This window comes from Pelophylax lessonae (genome assembly GCF_965119305.1).
Source record: "Pelophylax lessonae genome assembly, chromosome: 1".
Lineage (NCBI taxonomy): Eukaryota > Metazoa > Chordata > Amphibia > Anura > Ranidae > Pelophylax > Pelophylax lessonae.
The window spans coordinates 296,479,670-296,498,539 of NC_138768.1; the positions used below are offsets into that span (position 1 = coordinate 296,479,670).

The following is an 18,870-nucleotide window of genomic DNA, read 5'->3' on the forward strand; positions in this document are numbered from 1 at the left end:
TGGGTACACGTACACACAAACATATTGTAGATCATGGTGGAATTCGATCAAATATCATATTGTGATCATATTCAGAATAATAGGTGAAACTGCTAGTTACCAGCATATTGTACCTTTCATGATTGCAGCCATTGGCTGGACCCCCATCTGAAGAGCCACTCTGTGAGCATGAGGAGCAGGAGGACTTGCGTGTACTGGGCTGCCACATAGAAGGTAACCCAACCCCCTGAGGATCTATAAAATCCTGAGGCACTGTGGAAGAAGAAAGAATAGAAAAAAAGTATAAAATTAAATTCCTCCCCTGTGGGTCAACACCAATTTCTTTTTAGCACTGGATAAAAGCTATTGACTGTGTGTAAACCAACTTGAATAATTTGATATTTTCTGCTTCAAAACTAAGGGGTGTGCTTATAGTTCACTATGCAAATCTGTTAAGCATTCACACAGTTGTCACAAATAACCCCTATGTAATATGTTTACTTTCTATGGTTGTCAGACCCATCTAGTGGCATAATGTGGTGTTTTCCCGACATACCCCAATCAGGAAATTGCTGCATTATGGCTACTAGATGCATGAAGTAAACATATTACACAAATTACAGGGATTATATGGGACAGCTGCGGAATGCTTGAGACATTTGCACTGGAATTTTTGTACAATGTATACATAAGACACCTAATATCTGAATAATTACATACATGCTAAGGTAACACTATTCATCCTGTAGAGAATAGATTCCATTAAATGCCTAAAGAGTAGCAAATAGTACAGTCTTGCAACCTGGCTGCCCAACTTGCCTTTCTGTTCTTGTCAATGGATTCTCCTGTTATTTACCTTCTGCCTGGAATAAATACAGTTTTTGGATTATGCTGCCAGCTCCAGACCTCAGACTTTTTCTTGATAACCATGTACCTGCTCGTTTAGACTGTCTCTGGATAATGCTGTCTACTGCCTATGCTTGGTCCCTTTTGCAAATAGGGTACAAATTATAGCATTGTGTACCACAACCTAGGGGCAACCAAGTACTGGTAAGGTCTGCTTATCGTAATTGAACAGAGGCTGCTAAAGGAGAAGTAGCACTCACCAGCTATAGTTTCTGACCTAGGCATTGAGGCAAGCACCAGAGAATCTCTATAGCAACCTTAAAGATACCTCAGCTTAGAGAAGGTGCATGAGGACTTTCTTCTTTTTTTATCAGCTCATGCAGGTATATGACATTTTAATTACATGAATGAATCATACTGCTGACAGGTACACTATAGATCTTACTTTGCTTGATCATTTCTCCTTCATTTTCTTTCCCACAGAAGCACCAAACAGTTGAAGGAAATCTCCCAAAATAGGGACAATTGCCTCTAGAACAGGTTTCGCCAGTAGAAGACTTATTTATAAGTTTTGCCTACAGATATACTTTAAAAGGAATTATCACCTTATCCTGCAATAATAGGACAATCTGAAATACAATGTTATGTTCTTCTGTATTACGTTAGAATAACTTCAGAAACTTCCTTTTTGAGCTTTAGCAACAGGGACCTGTTTTTCACTAGATGATTTGTGTCTGCTCCCTCTTCATATTGTTGGCACAAGTGAATATTTCTGAATCCCAGTCCACTTCTCTTATAGGTTAAGTAGTAAAGTTCCCTTCATCCACTGTATCTCCTTCACTCACAGATATGTTCATCATACTCCATACATTGTAGTGACTGATAGAGCAAGCAAAAGATTTACGTGCGATATACTTGTCTAACAGAATTTGGAATACAGTACAGGACACAGACTGGATATTCACAGACCCTGGGTTATAGGCTGGTACCTTCAGGGGTTCAGACACTGGCAAAGCTTTGCTGGACAAGCTTACCCCTTTAACCCACCCACTCTGTGAGAGCTCCGTTTTTTAGCACGTAAGGCAAAATAACACAGAACAGAGGGGAGGATGGCCTGTGTCCTGTACTGTACTCCAAGATATGACATTTTTACGTAATTCAAAATTCCCTTTATTTTAATAATACAGTACCAGATACATGCTGGATATTCATAGCCCCTGGGATGTTCCTAAAGAATAAATAAGAAGGGTGAGCAACACAATGTAAACATAGTGGTGCCAAAAGGCCCAACAATAACAAGGATCAACAGACCCAACTCAGAGTGCTGCTGCAAGAAGAACCTGTATCCATAGATGTTTGAATATCCACCTGTCAAAACATGGAGAAGGTATGATTTGAAGAGCAGGTGGCAGAAGCTGGGCAACAGGGTCTTGATGTTGGAATGTCCAGGAAACTCCTACCAACCTGGTAGAATGAGCATGTATTAGTAGATGAGTTGCTTTATCCTATAGCGTTTAAGCTCTTGAAATGAGTTGTCTTATCCACTTAGCAATGAAGCAGGATTGCCCTTGCAAGGTCCTGAGGGTAGGACTGTCTTCCACATAGAAACTGTAGCTTATAAATTGACTCTGATGGCTCTGACCATATCCAGACATTAAAGAGCAATCTCCTTTGGGTGCTAAAGAACAGGGCACAAAAAAGGAAGGACTTTTTTTTAGTTAGTGTGAAAAAAGGAAAGTCTTGGGAGCAAGACTACTTTGTCTTTGTGAAGAAGAGAGCCGCTAACTCTGTCCTTATAAAAGAGAGACACTAACTCAGAAACATGTCCGCCTGACAAGATATCCATCAAGAAGGCTACCTTGCAGGGCAGATCATTCAAGGGGAATTCCCGTATGGGTCAAAGGGTGGTTCTGCAGGGTATAGAGAACTAAACTGAAGCCCTAAGGAAGCGTAGGGTGCTGCAAGGGTCGTCTAATCAGAGGCAAAACTTGAATAAATGTTTTTACAAAGGAAAATGAAGAGGTATTTAGAGCAAAATGGAAAAGACCTAAACCTGTCCCTTAAAAGTACAAGGACAAATTCTGGTCAAGTCCCAATTGTCGGAATGCCAGAATGTTAGGCAGAGAAAATATTCTGGATTGAAGTGCCTGTGTTCACACCAGGCAAAGGATTTCCAAGTATGATAGTGAATTTTTCTGACGGTGGCTTTTCTGGCTTTGAGCAATGTGGGAATGACAGTCGGAGATACCCCTGTCCCCTAAAATCTGGGTTTTAATAGCCATTGAGGGCAAGGCCTAGTATAAGGCTACCATGAAGCCCAGAACTGTTAGAGAGTTTCACTCATGAATGAATCATTGATCTTAAGTTCTGAGCAGGAGATCTTAGAAAGAATTTTGTTTTCTGGAAGAAAGACCCTGGACTGAGCTGTTTCCAGATGGAGGCCTAAGTATTCTAGGTAAAGAGAAGGTTGGAGAGCAGACTTTTAAAAGCGGATTATCCAACTAAAGGCCTGAAGCATCTGAAAGGTACTTTGGGCATTTGCAGATAGGTTGAAAAGGAGATGAGACCTTTAAAAGAAGGTTGTCTGGTAACTGGTTACCTGAATGCTCTGAGTTCCTAAAAATGCAAAAAGAGGTGCAATTACATTTGTGAATATTTTGGGTACAGAAGACAGGCTAGATGGCAAAGTGACAAATTGTACGTGTTTGTCCCACACTGGGAATTGCAAGAGGTGCTGATGAGGTGGGTAGTGTAGATAAGCATCCTGGATGTCTACTAATGCAAAGCATTCTTCCATGTCTCGGAGAGGCAATAACCAACATTGCAGATTCCATGCAATTCTTTGCAAGGTGAAGGTATTTGTTTAGGTCTTTTAGGTCCAGGATAGGATGAATATCGCCCTTGGGTTATGACACCATTAACAGGAGTAGAATCCTTTGAACATATCCTCCAGAGGGATCAGAACAACCACTAGCTGGGACAAGACCGATCAGGGCACTCTGTAGATTCTACTGTCATTGAGACGACTTCAGTTGATTTGAGAAAAGAAAATGTTGAGGTTGAGTTTTGAACTCTATTTTGTACTTCTTTAAAACCACCAATTGAATTCATAGGTCTTGGACATCTGGGGCCCAAGGAAAGGCATATGTTAACAGATGTCCTGTACACTCTTAGGAGTGAGGGTGCCCCCTAATTGTAAATAGGATTTTGGAGTAGACTTGGTAGATTTTATGTTCCAAGTCTTGTGCCAAAAGAAAGGACTGATTTTTGGCTTTGAAGATGAAGCATGAGGACAGTGATGAGGCAATCTTCTTAAGTAGGTAGAAGCCCCCCGAGGAAAGGGTTTTAGGAATCTTCCGTTGTGGAAGAAGAACTTTTCTTCCTGTGACATCTTTGACAAATTTGTCAAGTGCCCCACCAAACAGATGTCCCCCTTTAAAAGACATATGTCTGAGGCAACATTTTCAGGCAGCTTCAGCTGGTCTGGCTTTTACCCACAAGATTCTGTGCATATGGATAAAAAAGAGAGCCTTTCTGGAGATCTGTTTCATACTTTTTTCTAGAACAACAACACAAAACAGTAAGGCAGAGGGTACTGGCTGAAAGTGTTTAACCAAGGCTTGATCCTAGTAGACAGGTTGGTGGTTCATTGCTGTAGCTTCGAATTTTCTGTCAGAAGAATCTTAAGGGATGTCTTCTATTGCTACTGTAATTTGTACAAGACTGAGATGGCAGGTTCATACACCAAAACAGACAGCTCGCCAATGATTCTCTGTGAGGTGAAAATTTTTTGAGGATTAGCCCAACCAGCATAAATTGGCTATTCTATTTTTTTATGAATGGGGAATGTTTTTTTAAGACTCACCAGGTCTCTTAGTGCCCAAGGCATAAATGGCAAGATGGAGGAGAATCAAGAGTGGTAAGGTCGAGGCTTATGTACACAAAAGTGAGCACATCTACATTGTTAAGCATATTGTGTGAATCCATAACATTGGTGGGGGTGAGAAATCTCCTGCAGCCTCCGCTAACACTGCCTTTGGTTCTCTTCATTCCACTTATGGTCTGCATCCTCTAGAGAAGGCATCTAGCTTTCAGACTTTGGCAGAGACAGAGAGCAGTTTTGTGCTCTGGACAGGGATGGCTGAATAAAGGACATTAGTTGTCCAAGAAAGTGCCATAGCTGCAGAAAAATCTGCCTTTTTAAGATAGACCACTTGTTGTATGCCCAAGTCAAGTTAGATTTAGATGCAAAGACCAATGTTAAAAATAGGGCTCTGTGTCTATATATACCCTACATCCCAGATTTCTCATCCTATTATTACCTGGTATTTCAGATGGTTTATTGTTTTATTTTGCCATATGTAACCCTGATGAGGTCCTTTCCCCCTACTATTTTGCAACTGTGATTGTATTGTACACGCATTTGTTGTTTTTTTTTTTACTATAAACCTGAAAATAATTTTAGAAAATAGGGTCCAGCTCCAGTGCGGGGAAATATCAATCTGAGCAGTATGATTGTTTTGTGGGCCTTTGCAGAGTGCATGTTCACCTGAACGGCATGTTCACCTGAACTTTTGCCACAGCTCCCTTGTGCCTGGTTTCCACAATTGGGACTGGTGAGCATATTGCCCTGTGGGGTACCCATGGAGTAGGTTGCGGAAATGGGGTAAGTGCATCCATGAAGGAGTATGCAGCAACCTAGGTGTAGTAAAATCCTCAAGGCAAAAAGGTGGAAGGAAGTGCCTAAGTGCGTAATAAGAGACTGTAGGTGGGAGCTGGTGGTAAGAGTGGGTCCTGTGTTTTATTGTAATAGCTAGTTATCCACCTGAGACTACACTCTGAATGGTGGAATTTTTACTAACAGGTTTGAAAATGTTAACACTGCACAAGTGAATATTTAAACATAACTCCCAGTTTCCTCATCATTTTAACGTAAAACAATTCCTACATAGTAAACCAGTAATAAGTGAGGCTACAGTATTGGTTCAGTACAGCGTAAATCTGTCTTACCTGTCCGTATCACAGATCCCTAATCAAGGTTCAGGCATTTCTCATCAAGGTGAACATAACATAGAGGAGTCTTTCGGTCTGAGCTCCATAGAGAGACCACAGCCCTGGACCTGTATAGCACCCTGTGGCTTGACCTGCTTAGCACTAAGTGTCAATGTAAGGGCCCAAGTAGAATTTAGTGCCCAAAGCAACATTACAGGCTGTCCCCACAGCGTGGGGTTTGGGTACTGATCCCAAGATCATACCGAGGTTGTATAGATTCAAACGCATGAAGACCTTGATGATTTGTTTAAAGAACTCAAAAGTAAAATAAACTATTGAAGCAAATTACTTCTCAATAAGAAAGATGAGGGAGAAGGGGTCCATTACCTTAGGGCATTAGCAAAAAATGGAGCTCTCACAAAGTGGGGTAGGGTTATAGTGGTATGCCTGGGGCCCAGTGTTTAATCACCTGAAGGTACCCAGGGTCTTTGAATATCCAGCCTGTATTCTGTACCGTACGATTAGGAAATACCATATAGTCCATTTTGCTATAGAAAAATCAGGGAGAGTACCCTATGTAACGAAGACCAGTTCATTTCAATCCACATCTAGTGTTATCACTGTTGCCTTACCTGTTCTCAATTCTAATATGAAAACATATGCATTTGACACTGCAGCTAAACTAATGCAGGAGTTCCCTGCTTTAACAGATTGAGGTCTCCTGTGATTACATGAAAACAGTGCATTATAGAATTTTTTTTCTGGCTACAGTGCATGTTGAATTAAACAAGTATCTGAGGCAGATGCCTTCCTTGTTCTTTCTCCTCATATGAAGTTACAATGCAGACTGCAGACAAGTTGAGAATAGTGCAATTACACTAGATGGCAATGCGTAGAGTGGACAGAGCAAGCTCTTCCTTCATCTCCCCGTTCTAAAAATAAATTTAATATATGGTCCTCAGATAGGGGACGTCTCAGATATTAACCTGATAAGAACAGATACTACACAAGAACTTATGCGGTCCATGTAGTATTTTAGTATTGTATAGTAATGTAGTATTTTAAGTAGTTCTCCTGATTGGAGGTAGGTTTTAACCCTTATAGACGTATGCCCGATATTCTTTCTCCTAATATGCAATGCAGACAAGTTAAAAATAGTGCAATTAGACTAGCCTGAACCTGTAATCTAATTACAGGTCTCAAAGTACAGGGAACTAACAGCAATAGCTAGGTTACTGTATACTTGCAATATTGCTTGGTATCCCTGGATATACTAATTGTGCTAATGTGCTACAGTTATCTTTCAATCTGTAATTATCTAGGCAAACGAACAACATAAAAATCTTCTTTCAAGTTTAAGAAGACTTTTGTGTTAATTTGATATATCATAATACAGAGATCTGCAGGTAAGATTACAGGATCTTTATTAGATTTTAAACAAAATTGCTAAAAATAAATAATTATATAGAAATGATTTGTGATTAAAGTTCAGTTTTTTCACCAATCATGGCATAATTTGTTTAGATCAATTTTGATTAAGTAATCATAAGAATAAATAATGATCAATGACTTAATTACTACATGTCCCATCTTATCCCCCAGGTATTTTCATATACTATATTACTTTTTACAGGATAGAGGATAGGAGCTGGAGTCCCCATGTTGCCATTTGTTAAGGATATAGGACAAAGAAGTAAATAAAAACAATGGGTGCCTGTATTACCACTTCAACTCGGGAAGATTTTACCCCCTTCATGACCAGGGTATTTTTTGCTATTCAGCACTGCACTATTTTAACTGGCAATTGCGTGGTAATACAACACTGTACCCAAATTAAATTTATATAAGTTTTTTCACACAAATAGAGCTTTCTTTTGGTGGTATGTGATAATCACTGGGATTTTTATTTTTTTGTTATATAAACGAAAAAAGACCAAACATTTTGAAAAAGGAAACCAAACCAATATTTTTTACTTTCTGCTATAAAACATATCCAATTAAAAAAAAAAAATAATAATAATTTTTGCATACATTTAGGCCAAAATATATTCTGCTACATGTCTTTGTTAAAAAAAAATCCCAATACGTGTATTTTGATTAGTTTGCGTGAAAGTTATAGCATCTATAAATGATGGTATCTATACTGGAATTTTTATTTATTTTACACAAGTAATGGCGGTAATCAGCAACTTATAGTGGGACTGTAATAGTGCCATGGGCAATCTGACACTTTGACACTGGGTGGGAACTGACTGACACTGACATCATCCGTGACACTAATACAGTGATCAGTGCTAATACTATACACTGTCACTATACTAATCACACTGGCTGGAAAGGGGTTAACATCTAGGGGCGATCCAGGGGTTAACTGTGTGCCTAACAATGTGTCATGTGTGTAGTGTGTGCTGCTTTTACTAATCAATTTAATTAATGCAAAGCAGGGAGAAAAAAATAGCCAAATTGCTGCGCCTTGTACAGAGCCCTGTGTTTTTAGTAAACACAGGGCATTGTACTGTGATTTGCTAAGCTGATAGGCAGGTCCCGGCCATAAATTATTGGCTGGTACCTGCTGACCGGCTTGTACTATACCGAATCACAGTGAAGATGGGGGAGGGCACCCCCTACCTGGAAATGGTAGATCATGTACATGATTCGGCACACAGCAGCCACCCTGCCGCAGTATTTTTGCAATTGTCCCCATTTACTGATATTTTGATTTATTTAAAAACGCTAAGAATATTGTGCAAAATACAGCAATCCATAGCAGTTGACTAGCTTTTTCCAAACAATGGATGGTGATAACAGATTGCTTGTTATAGATTATGGAATATTGCATATCATTACAGTTCTTTGTATTATTATGGGATAAGCCCATTGCCATTAGTGGGCTTTCTCATTTTTAATTGTTAACTGCATTTACTACTAAGCAGTGTAACTACATGTCTTGTAATACAGAGTTAAAATGTAAGTGCCACATCCCTAAAATACTATAAGGCTAGAAAAGCATTGTGAAGATGGGCCTTTCGATGCACCACATTTACATAAAATGCACATTTTTATTACAAATGCAGCATATATAATAAACTCCACTTGTTAACAAAATACTGAAATACTTGTACCATTAAAAGAGAATTTATAATGAATTTGAGATCATGATGTATCTATTCCAAAGGTACTGATATTTCATAGTCTGATGCGTTTCCTGGACATGGGCAACTTCCTCAGGAGCCGTCAGTATCTTTGTATACAAAAGATCTAGATGGAATAACATACATTATTCAGGGGGTGCACTCTGGGGGCAAAGTATGTACAAATTATTCCATCTATAGTTGGGAGGCTGATTGGAACCCACTGGGCATGTGCGGCGGCTCCATGAAGCACCATCGGCCATCCCGGAACTGCCTGGAGGCGGTGATTTGACAACTGCGTCTGATTTTGAGGGACCTTTATAGTGTCCAATTAATTTCCCTTCTGATGTGGTTAGAGGCGACTTCTGGAGTGGCGGTTATTTAGATAATTAAGGTAAGGGACCAGGGTAGCATCAAATATATTTGAAGTGGTACTTCTTGCAAAAGATTTTCTTAAATTTTGCTGGCATAGGTATCCTGAGTAACGGCTTTAAAAGAAAACAAACACCTTCATTTTTGGAAGTACAGACTGTGTTATGCAACAATGCAGTCCATTTGTTTTTTTTTTGTTTTTTTTAAGAGAGGGGTGCACCATCCTGGAGGTATTGCAATACCAAATTGATGCATGGAGTGGACAAATAAATTTAATATATGGTCCCCAGATAGGGGACGAATCCGATATTAAACTGATAAAAACAGATAATACACTTGATCCTATGCAGTCCATGTTTTCAGTAGTCTTCCTGATTAGAGGTAGGTTTTAACCCTTTGTGTAATTTTGTTTGGTGCGTATTTTTGTGGATGAGGTGAGATGAAAAAACAATTGTGATTCCTCCAATTTTGATAGACATATATTGTCTCTGGAAGGATATTAAGTTACAACCAGCTAAGTCCCCAGATGGTTTGAGAGTAATGACTGTTCTTGGATGTACTAGGGGGATGTTACCTTTAGGTAAATAAATATACTGGTTTTCTATACCAATAGTATTTGATCTAAAAGTGGGGGTCGAATATATTGCACCATTGTATTGTGTTATTTTCCTTTTAGAGCATGTGTAGTGCCTTCTTTGGATGTTTATGGTTGAAATGTTTGTGCCAGTCAGTGTAAGGAAAAAACTGTAGTTTTGCTAGTTGCAGTCTCTATCTTGTATAGGAGAGGGTGGTATTGACTGGGGTGGTCTGCTGAGAGGTCCCCCTGGGGCCCAGATTTGGACAGGTCTCCTCTCACTTAGACACTCCATCTGGTATTTCCACTCATGGGTATGTAATGGGGTAATAAAGTGTTTGTAACCTTGGGTTGGCATATGCTGCCAGCCCCTCCTCTCTTGTATTCAGCTATAACACACTATGTAAGTGTATGTGGAAAGCAAAGCTTCTAAATACCATTTTTGCAGATATCTTCAGGCCGGTCACATGACTCCTGGCGGCTCTTTTAGTTTGATCCAGGGCTACAGCGGGAGGAGCCAAGATCTCCCATTGACGTCACCCGGGAGGTCACGTGACCCCTGTGCTGGCAGCCCGGCTCCTCCCCCTGTCGCCCACTGGGGGCAGAGAGCGGCCGGGAGTCCCGTGACCAGCCTGAAGCTATCTGCAAAAATGGTATTTAGAAGCTTCGTTTTCCACATACACTTACATAATGTGTTATAGCTGAATACAAGAGAGGGTCTGGCAGTCATTTTTTAAAATCTTTAAATCAATACTAATAGCGGCAGGAGGGGAGGGGCAGCACACACACACACACTCTTGACAGGCAGGGAGGGGGGGGAGGAGGACAGAGCGGATGACAGAGAGACATATGCTGACAACGATCCCATACCTCAGCAGCCATCAAAAATGTGGTCTGCTCTCAGGGGGGAAGTCAGGACCAGGAAGGATCAAACAGGTATTGTAGGAGATACAAAGGGGTAATTAAAAAAATGAAAGCACTATGCTACAATTTGCACAATAAAGGGACAGGAGCATCAGTTTTTTTTTTTTTTTTTTTGGGATAACAACCACTTTAATGAATCAATAATGTATGGTATTTCATCAAACACTTTTGTATACAAAGATACTGAAGGCTCCTGAGGAAGTGGACCATGTCCAGCAAACACGCCGGGCTATAAAATATCAGTACCTTTGGAATGGATATAGCATGATGTGAAATTAATTTTAAATTCTATGTTTTTATGGTATTTCGGTATTTTGTTAACAAGTGGAATTTTCTATATATGTTGCACTTGTAATAACAGTTAGCAATGTTGTGCCTCGAAAATCCCATCTTCACAATGCATTTCTGGTTTAAAAGTCTTTTACTAGATATGTCGCAGGTGAGCATAATTAGGCTGCGTGTAATACAAAATTCACAATACATTGTGTACATAGGCATAATTAGGGCATATGGTACATTTATCATATGTGGGTTTCTTAATACTCAAATTATATTTTTGATGGCACCAGAGAGGCAGAAGGCAATAGATAAGGGATTTTAGCATTCTTAAGAATGACTTTTTGGCAGGATTACATCCCAAAAGTGATTATCGTTCTAATAACAACTGTATAATTGTAAATGCTGTGTGAAATGTAAAAAAGAGATACAGGAAATGACACTAGAAGGAATGATATTAAAACTGATGACTTACATAAAGTACCTCAGTAAGTCTTTTTTTAATCACAGTTATAAACCACATTTAAATCTAATTAAATTTTTGGAAATATTTATATCCCAGATGGCAACATGGTTTATTCAGCGCATGGGATGCTATAAAATAGTATGAGGGGTGTTACAGCAGACCCAATATGGTGGGGTCCTGACAAGATGTCTCAGAATGCTTTTGGATCACTGTAGTCTGACTTGCTGGGCTCTTAGACCTCACGTGGTAAATGGAAGTGGAACAGGGGAGGTTTGAATCTGGAGGATGAAAATAATGATGCATAGTAACTACAAAGGAAAATAGAAAATAAAATAGGGATAAACAAACAATGATGGTCCTTATCTAGATAGCCTTCTCATTATTTGTAACTGTGTTCTGATTGGGACTTCAGCTCTGGATTATTGCTTGGACAAACTGTGCCACTGCAAGATAAGGAAGGGGACATCACTGGACAAATCAAGACTTTCAAAAGCATGCATGGAAAGAACTTTGCTGCACACATGCTGATTAGAATACTTAGGCCTCATGCACAAAAGGCATTTTACAGCTGCTTTTAGGAGCGTCAAGGGTTTTTTTTTTTCAGCTTAAAAATGCAACTCCATGTTATTCTATGGCCTCATGCACACACAGGCTTTTAGGAGCTGTAAGTGGCATAGGCGTTTTTAAGCTGTAAAAAAAACCCAGGGCCAGTGCGTTCTGGAGCAGCAGCATGAAGCTGTAAAAACGCCTGACGCTGCTTAACGCCGCATACAGCATTAGGGTGCGTCATACGTTTTTAAGCTGTAGTAGCTGGAAAATAGAAGAGGGCAGAGAAAGGCTGCTAAACGCTAGCGCTGCTAAAAGGTGCAATGACGCCAATACAAAATGCTTCCAAAAGCATGTTTTTACAGATGCTTTTTCCTGGCGTCGGATCTGGCTTTGCAGCTCGTTTTTTTCAAACGATCTGTGTGCATTAGGCTTCAAAGTGATTGTAAAGTCTTTTTTTTTTTTCATTAAAAATAACAAACCTATCATATTTACCTCCTTTGTGCAGTTGGTTTTGCACAGGGCAGCCCAGATCCTCCTCTTCTCAAGTCCCTCTTTGGTGTTCCTGGCCCCTCCCGTTAAGTGCCCCCACAGCAAGCAGCTTGCTATGGGGGCACCTGAGCCGAGCTGCAGCTCCCCGTGTCCATTCAGATACTGAGTTGTGGTTCAGCCCCGCCCCTCTCTCTCCTGATTGGCTAACTGACTTTGATTGACAGCAACAGGAGCCAATGGCACTGCTGCTGTGTCTCAGTTGATCAGGAGGGAGAGTCCCAGAGGGAGGTAAATAATAGGGGGGCTGCTCCACACAGAAGGTTTTTTATCTTAATGCATAGAATACATTAAAATAAAAAACCTTCTGACTTTACAACCACTTTAACTATTCATGTGGCACATAAGTCAGTTTTTCAGTACTTGAATTAAAACATTTGGTAACTAAACAAGGACATAGCAAATGCATTTGATAAATTCCTTATAAAAGACTTGGGCATGGGGTAAAACAATAGCTATGAAGCAGGCTGAAACACATTTTCTTCCCAGTGCCACTTTGGTGCCTCTGATCCCAATTTATTTTAAACTCCAGATTTGCTAAAATGCTCACTCATTTTAGTGAATATCGTTGTGGGAGAGCCAAACGGGAGATCGCACGTGACTGAAGTCATCAAAATTTCACCACACTCACTGCGCTAAATGAAAATTTGCTTGCAAAGAGGATATTCACTTTGCAAAGATAAAATATACCTAACTTAATAAATGAGGTGATTGGGTATTCTTTGCAAAGTAAATTTTTACGTTAAAAGTGAACATTTACATGTGACAAACTGCATTTGCACAAATTTATATATATATATATATATATATATACATATTTTGCAATGTATCAAATAGACAAATTTTATTTATCTTAAATATTATTTAATTTCTATTGAGAAACCATCCTACTTAAGATTTGTAGCTTTCTTTCCACAATAAAAACAATCATACTGAACTAACTGGCTTCCACTCAGACCTGCCCTACCATTTATGCACCTGTGTATAATTGAGGTAGAGGCAGTATGTTGTAAGTTGCTTCTGGGGCTGAGATTAGTTTAAAGAGCTCTGATAGTTTACTCATAGACAGTGAAAAATAAAAATCTTAGCAAGGAGTACAATATTATGAGTATTTTAATAATTATTAGAAGGAAAAAGTGTATGCCTAATAATAAAAGATGGCGACTTTAACCAAGAAAATGAATCTACACTGAACAAAATGATCAACGCAGACTTTTGCCCCCATTTTTATGAGCTGAATTTAAAGATCTAAGATTTTTTCTATGTACACAAAAGGTCTATTTCTCTCAAATATTGTTCACAAATCTGTCTAAATCTGTGTTAGTGAGCACTTCTCCTTTGCCGAGATAATTCATCGACCTCTCAAGTGTGGCATATCAAGATGCTGATTAGACAGCATGATTATTGCACAGGTGTGGCTTAGGCTGGTCACAATAAAAGGCCACTCTAAAATGTGCAGTTACTGTATTGGGGGTCCAAAAACCAGTCAGTATCTGGTGTGACCACCATTTGCCTCACACAGTGCAACACATCTCCTTCGCATAGAGTTGATCAGGTTGTTAATTGTGGCCTGTGGAATGTTGGTCCACTCCTCTTCAATGGCTGTGCGAAGTTGCTGGATATTGGCAGGACCTGGAACACGCTGTCATATACGCTGATCCAGAGCATCCCAAACATGCTCAATGGGTGACATTTCCGGTGAGTATGCTGGCCAAGCAAGAACTGGGATGTTTTCAGCTTACAGGTATTGGGTAGAGATCCTTGCAACATGGGGTCATGCATTATCATGTTGCAACATGAGGTTAAGCTCGTGGATGAACGGCACAACAACGGGCCTCAGGATCTCGTCACGGTATCTCTTTGATTTCAAAATGCCATCAATAAAATGCACCTGTGTTCATTGTCCATAACATACGACTGCCCATACCATAACACCACCGCCACCATGGGCCACTCGATTCACAACATTGACATTAGCAAACCGCTCACCCACACAATGCTATACATGCTGTCTGCCATCTGCCCTGTACAGTGATTCATCTGTGAAGAGAACACCTGTCCAAAGTGCCAGACGCCATCGAATATGAGCATTTGCCCACGCAAGTTGGTTACGAACTGCAGTCAGGTCGAGACCCTGATGAGGACGACGAGCATGTAGAAGAGCTTCCCTGAGATGGTTCCTGACAGTTTGTGCAGAAATTCTTTGGTTATGCAAACCGATTGTTGCAGCAGCTGTCCGGGTGGCTGGTCTCAGACGATCTTGGAGGTGAAGATGCTAGATGTTGAGGTCCTGTGCTGGTGTAGTTACACGTAGTCTGCGGTTGTGAGGCCAGTTAGATCTACTGTCAAATTCTCTGAAACACCTTCGGAGACGGCTTATGGTAGAGAAATGAACATTCAATTCACGGGCAACAGCTCTGATGGATATTTCTGCAGTCAGCATGCCAATTGCATGCTCCCTCAAAACTTGCGTCATTTGTGGCATTGTGCTGTGTGATAAAACTGCACATTTTAGAGTGCCCTTTATTGTGGCCAGCCTAAGGCACACCTGTGCAATAATCATGCTGTCTAATAAGCATCTTGATATGCTGCATCTGTGAAGTGGATGGATTATCTCGGCAAAGGAGAAGTGCTCACTAGCACAGATTTAGACAGATTTGTGAATAATATTTGAGAGAAATTTTGTGTACATAGAAAAAGTCTTCGATCTTTGAGTTTAGCTCATGAAAAATGTTCAGTGTAATAGCTCTGGAATGTGAAAAAAAAAAAGAAACAGACAGGGTAGCATTCAAGTTACAACATAGTATTATATAATGAATCTGATAAAGTTACAATTCTAGTCTTTTTATGCGGTAAAAATGCATTAAAAATACTTGTCATTACGCAGGGTAGCATAACTAGATCCATACCAAACTCAGAATGACTCCCTGGGTAAATAATTCTAAAAACGTAGTCTGTGGCTTCATCTTCTTCTTTGTCTGAGGTGGATTCTGAGGAACCCTGAGGACTTCGCTTTCTTAGCTTGGGAAACACTTTACCCTGCATAATTAACAGAAAATGCAAAAAAAAAAAAATATAAAGGAAGTTAATCTGATTATGGATTTTTTTTCAGGGAAACAAACTTCAACATTTCAGTCTTGTGACCTATACAAGATGGTTTAAAGTTATTGTAAAGTCGCACTTTTTTTCCTATAAAAATAACAACGCTATTATACTCACCTGCTCTTGTGCAGTGGTTTTGCACAGAGTGTCCCGGATCCTCTTTTTCTCGGGCCCCTATTCTGTGATCCTGACCCCTCCTATTGAGTGCCCCCACAGCAAGAAGCTTGCTATGGGGGCACCTGAGCCAAGTCACAGCTCCCTGTGTCCATTCAGACAGGAAGCCCCAACCTGGCCCTGCCCCCTCTCTCCCCTGATTGGCTAGCTGATGGACAGCAGAGGCAGCCAATGGCACTGCTGCTGTGTCTCAGTCAATCAGGAGGAAGAATCTCGGACCGCTGAGACATTAGTGGACATCAATGGACAGAGAGGGACCTTAGGTAAGTATTGGGGGGGGGGGGGCTGCTGCACACAGAAGGCTTTTTATCCTAATGCATAGAATGCATTAAGATAAAAAAAACCTCCTGCCTTTACAACTCCTTTAAATAACCCCTTTTTCCTTGTTCATTATAAACATTTATGCTATGTTTTAGTTCATTTTTTCTTATATACATTATAGTCCTTTAACAAAGTTTTAAACAAAATAAAGGTTCTATAATTTAGCCATATGACTGCAATTTTCACCCCTCAGGCTGAAATAATTGTTACTTTTTTTTTCTTTCTTTCTTTTAGCTTTGTGAATTCAGCCTATTTACATTACTAGAACATCTTCTTTATAGAAAAGTACAATAGTCTAAAATATTTCTATGACTTATCATGATCTTCAGAGATGCATTAATATAATGAATGTGTACATCCATAAGAATACCTTTCCTCTTTGGGACCACAAGGGGGGATCAAGCTGCCCATGTGGAAGTAGACCGTTTTCCAAACAGGATAGAAACTGCAGGAGATGTCCACCACGGGGAAACCTGAGGGGAGGTCTTTGTATTCCGTCCTGACTTACCAGTACCACAGTGCCACCGCTGTCTACTGTTAATTGAAGAAACAAACATAAAAGTTAGCCACAAGAGTATTGCTGTATTTTAGTAGCAGGTGAAATATCCAGGGGATTTTCTACTTTAAAGTACTTATTCCCTCTTTGTATTGTAAAGAGGTCACAGTTTTCTGCTGAAACCAACCCTGACAAAGTTACTTGTCAGCATTCATAGCAATAACAAATAGGTTCCAAGTATGTACTTTATCTTTATACAGCTTACGTTATCCTATATCATTTACCAGAATAATACAGTATAGGTAGCAATGAATATATAACGAAGTGGAAATTATTGGCAGATTTATATTGTATGAAAATACCAAAGTATTAGCTAGAAATGTAATATTATTTAAAGCCAACACTGAAAGTATAACTAAAAGGCAAAACATTTTTAGTTTTGGATATAATGGAGAGAGATTATAACACATATCAGTTTTTTTTTTATCTGTGCCCCCGTTAAGGAGATTACCCCCTTCAATTTGTCCTGTTTACCATGAACATTGAAAGTGAATATAAATAGAAAATCCCATATTTTGGGTTGTCCCCAGAAATGTAATACAGGGTAAATTTATCAATGGGGTCACTAGTTCTGGTGATCTGTGTGTGTGTGTGTGTGTCGGGGGGGGGGGGGGGTAGTGATTCCCTTAATCTGCAGGGATTTCCTACCACTTCCTGTTTTGGCTACGGAACAGGAAGAGTCTCCTCAATAGGACACAGATGGCAAAAAAAACTGACAGGGGTTATAAACCCCCCTTACTCTATCCAAGATGAAAAAAAAAAAAGTTTTGTCTATAGGTCTACTTTAATTTGCTTATATATTTTCTTCCCTGGTTCATGCTTCCCCCTCCTAAACATGACAATTTCAAATAGAACCTGTTTAAACTTATTTTAGACCAGAATCCATCTCAATGTATTATACAAAAAGTAGCCACACAGACATATTAAAAACCATAGTGAAAATAGAAGAAATTAAAATACTCTGTCACATTCACATAAGCCCGCCCCTTAAGGGTACCAATGTAATATCTAGATAAAGTAATCAAAATCCCCTCCTCCTTGAGAGATTACCAATAAAGGGAGGAGACTGTGTTAATAGTTCGCAAGCATAAATCAATACAAAGTATAAGCAATTACTAAGGTACCCCACGTATGTTGGTGGATAAGGGGCCTCATAAGGATGAACCCTAAAAAATGTAATGAATGCAAGAGAGACCAGATTAAATTCAGCAAAAAAATATCAATATAGAAAGAAAATGAAAAGTAGGGAGACTGCTCAAGAATCAGAAAGTTGGCATCTAACAAAAAGAGTACAAGCCAGATTCCAGGTCTGGGACATGACAGATGTCCTGGCAGGCACCTACATAAGATTTGTCCCTCAATTACCAAGTAGACTCGTCCCTTACGCAATGCGATTACAAAAGATAGAAAATAAATACAGAGTATGACAGACGTAAGCACCAAAAACATGGCTGATAACACAGTACATCGAGGAACAGAGATGGGCTCGAGCATTTTCAAGTTCCCACGTGCTGAATTCCACCAGGTAGCCAACATTGCACTCCACTAATCACAGGTAGTGAGACATTTCCCAATCTGTGCAGCTGCGGATCAGGAAATGTCTAAGTGCCTGTGATTAGCGGAGTGCAGTGTCGAACATGCTCGAGCCCATCTCTATTCAGGAATATGCTTTTTTGAGCTTTTTAGGCCTATGTATAAGTAAAAGAATGTTTTTTTTTTTTTTTTATATTCCAAGTTTAGTTTACAGACATTTTGCAATAACCTTTAATATTAGCACTGGTCTCCTATATTGATGGATGTTTTGTACCCTCTGTTTACTTTTTGTTTAACATGTTTGAGTGCAGGGTATATCTGCAATGTTGCTTGAGGCATGAACTACTGTTACCTGTATATTTTGGAGCCTCTTAGTAGCTCAGTCGGCATAGTATGACTGCCGTGTCCTGTCCGTAATACTGGCTACATGCTAACTGAGGTCCTTTTAGGTTTTTGATGGGAGTGCTCATTTGGCAGGTACTAGGTTACATTTGTTGTACCTTTTATTCATTTTCTATCTTTTGAAAAA

The 18,870-nt window shown here is 39.7% G+C and overlaps 1 protein-coding gene across 1 annotated transcript in view; it reads right to left on the minus strand.

The window, feature by feature from the left end:
- Nucleotides 1-18,870, minus strand: part of SGSM1 (small G protein signaling modulator 1) — a 458,328-nt gene that overhangs the window by 101,480 nt on the left and 337,978 nt on the right. Inside the window, exons 11-13 of the mRNA XM_082258183.1 lie at nt 16,623-16,786; nt 15,565-15,694; nt 114-252 (exon numbers count right to left, since the gene is read on the minus strand). Of these exons, the coding sequence (XP_082114309.1) occupies nt 114-252; nt 15,565-15,694; nt 16,623-16,786 (433 nt within the window). The remainder of the gene's footprint in view (nt 1-113; nt 253-15,564; nt 15,695-16,622; nt 16,787-18,870) is intronic.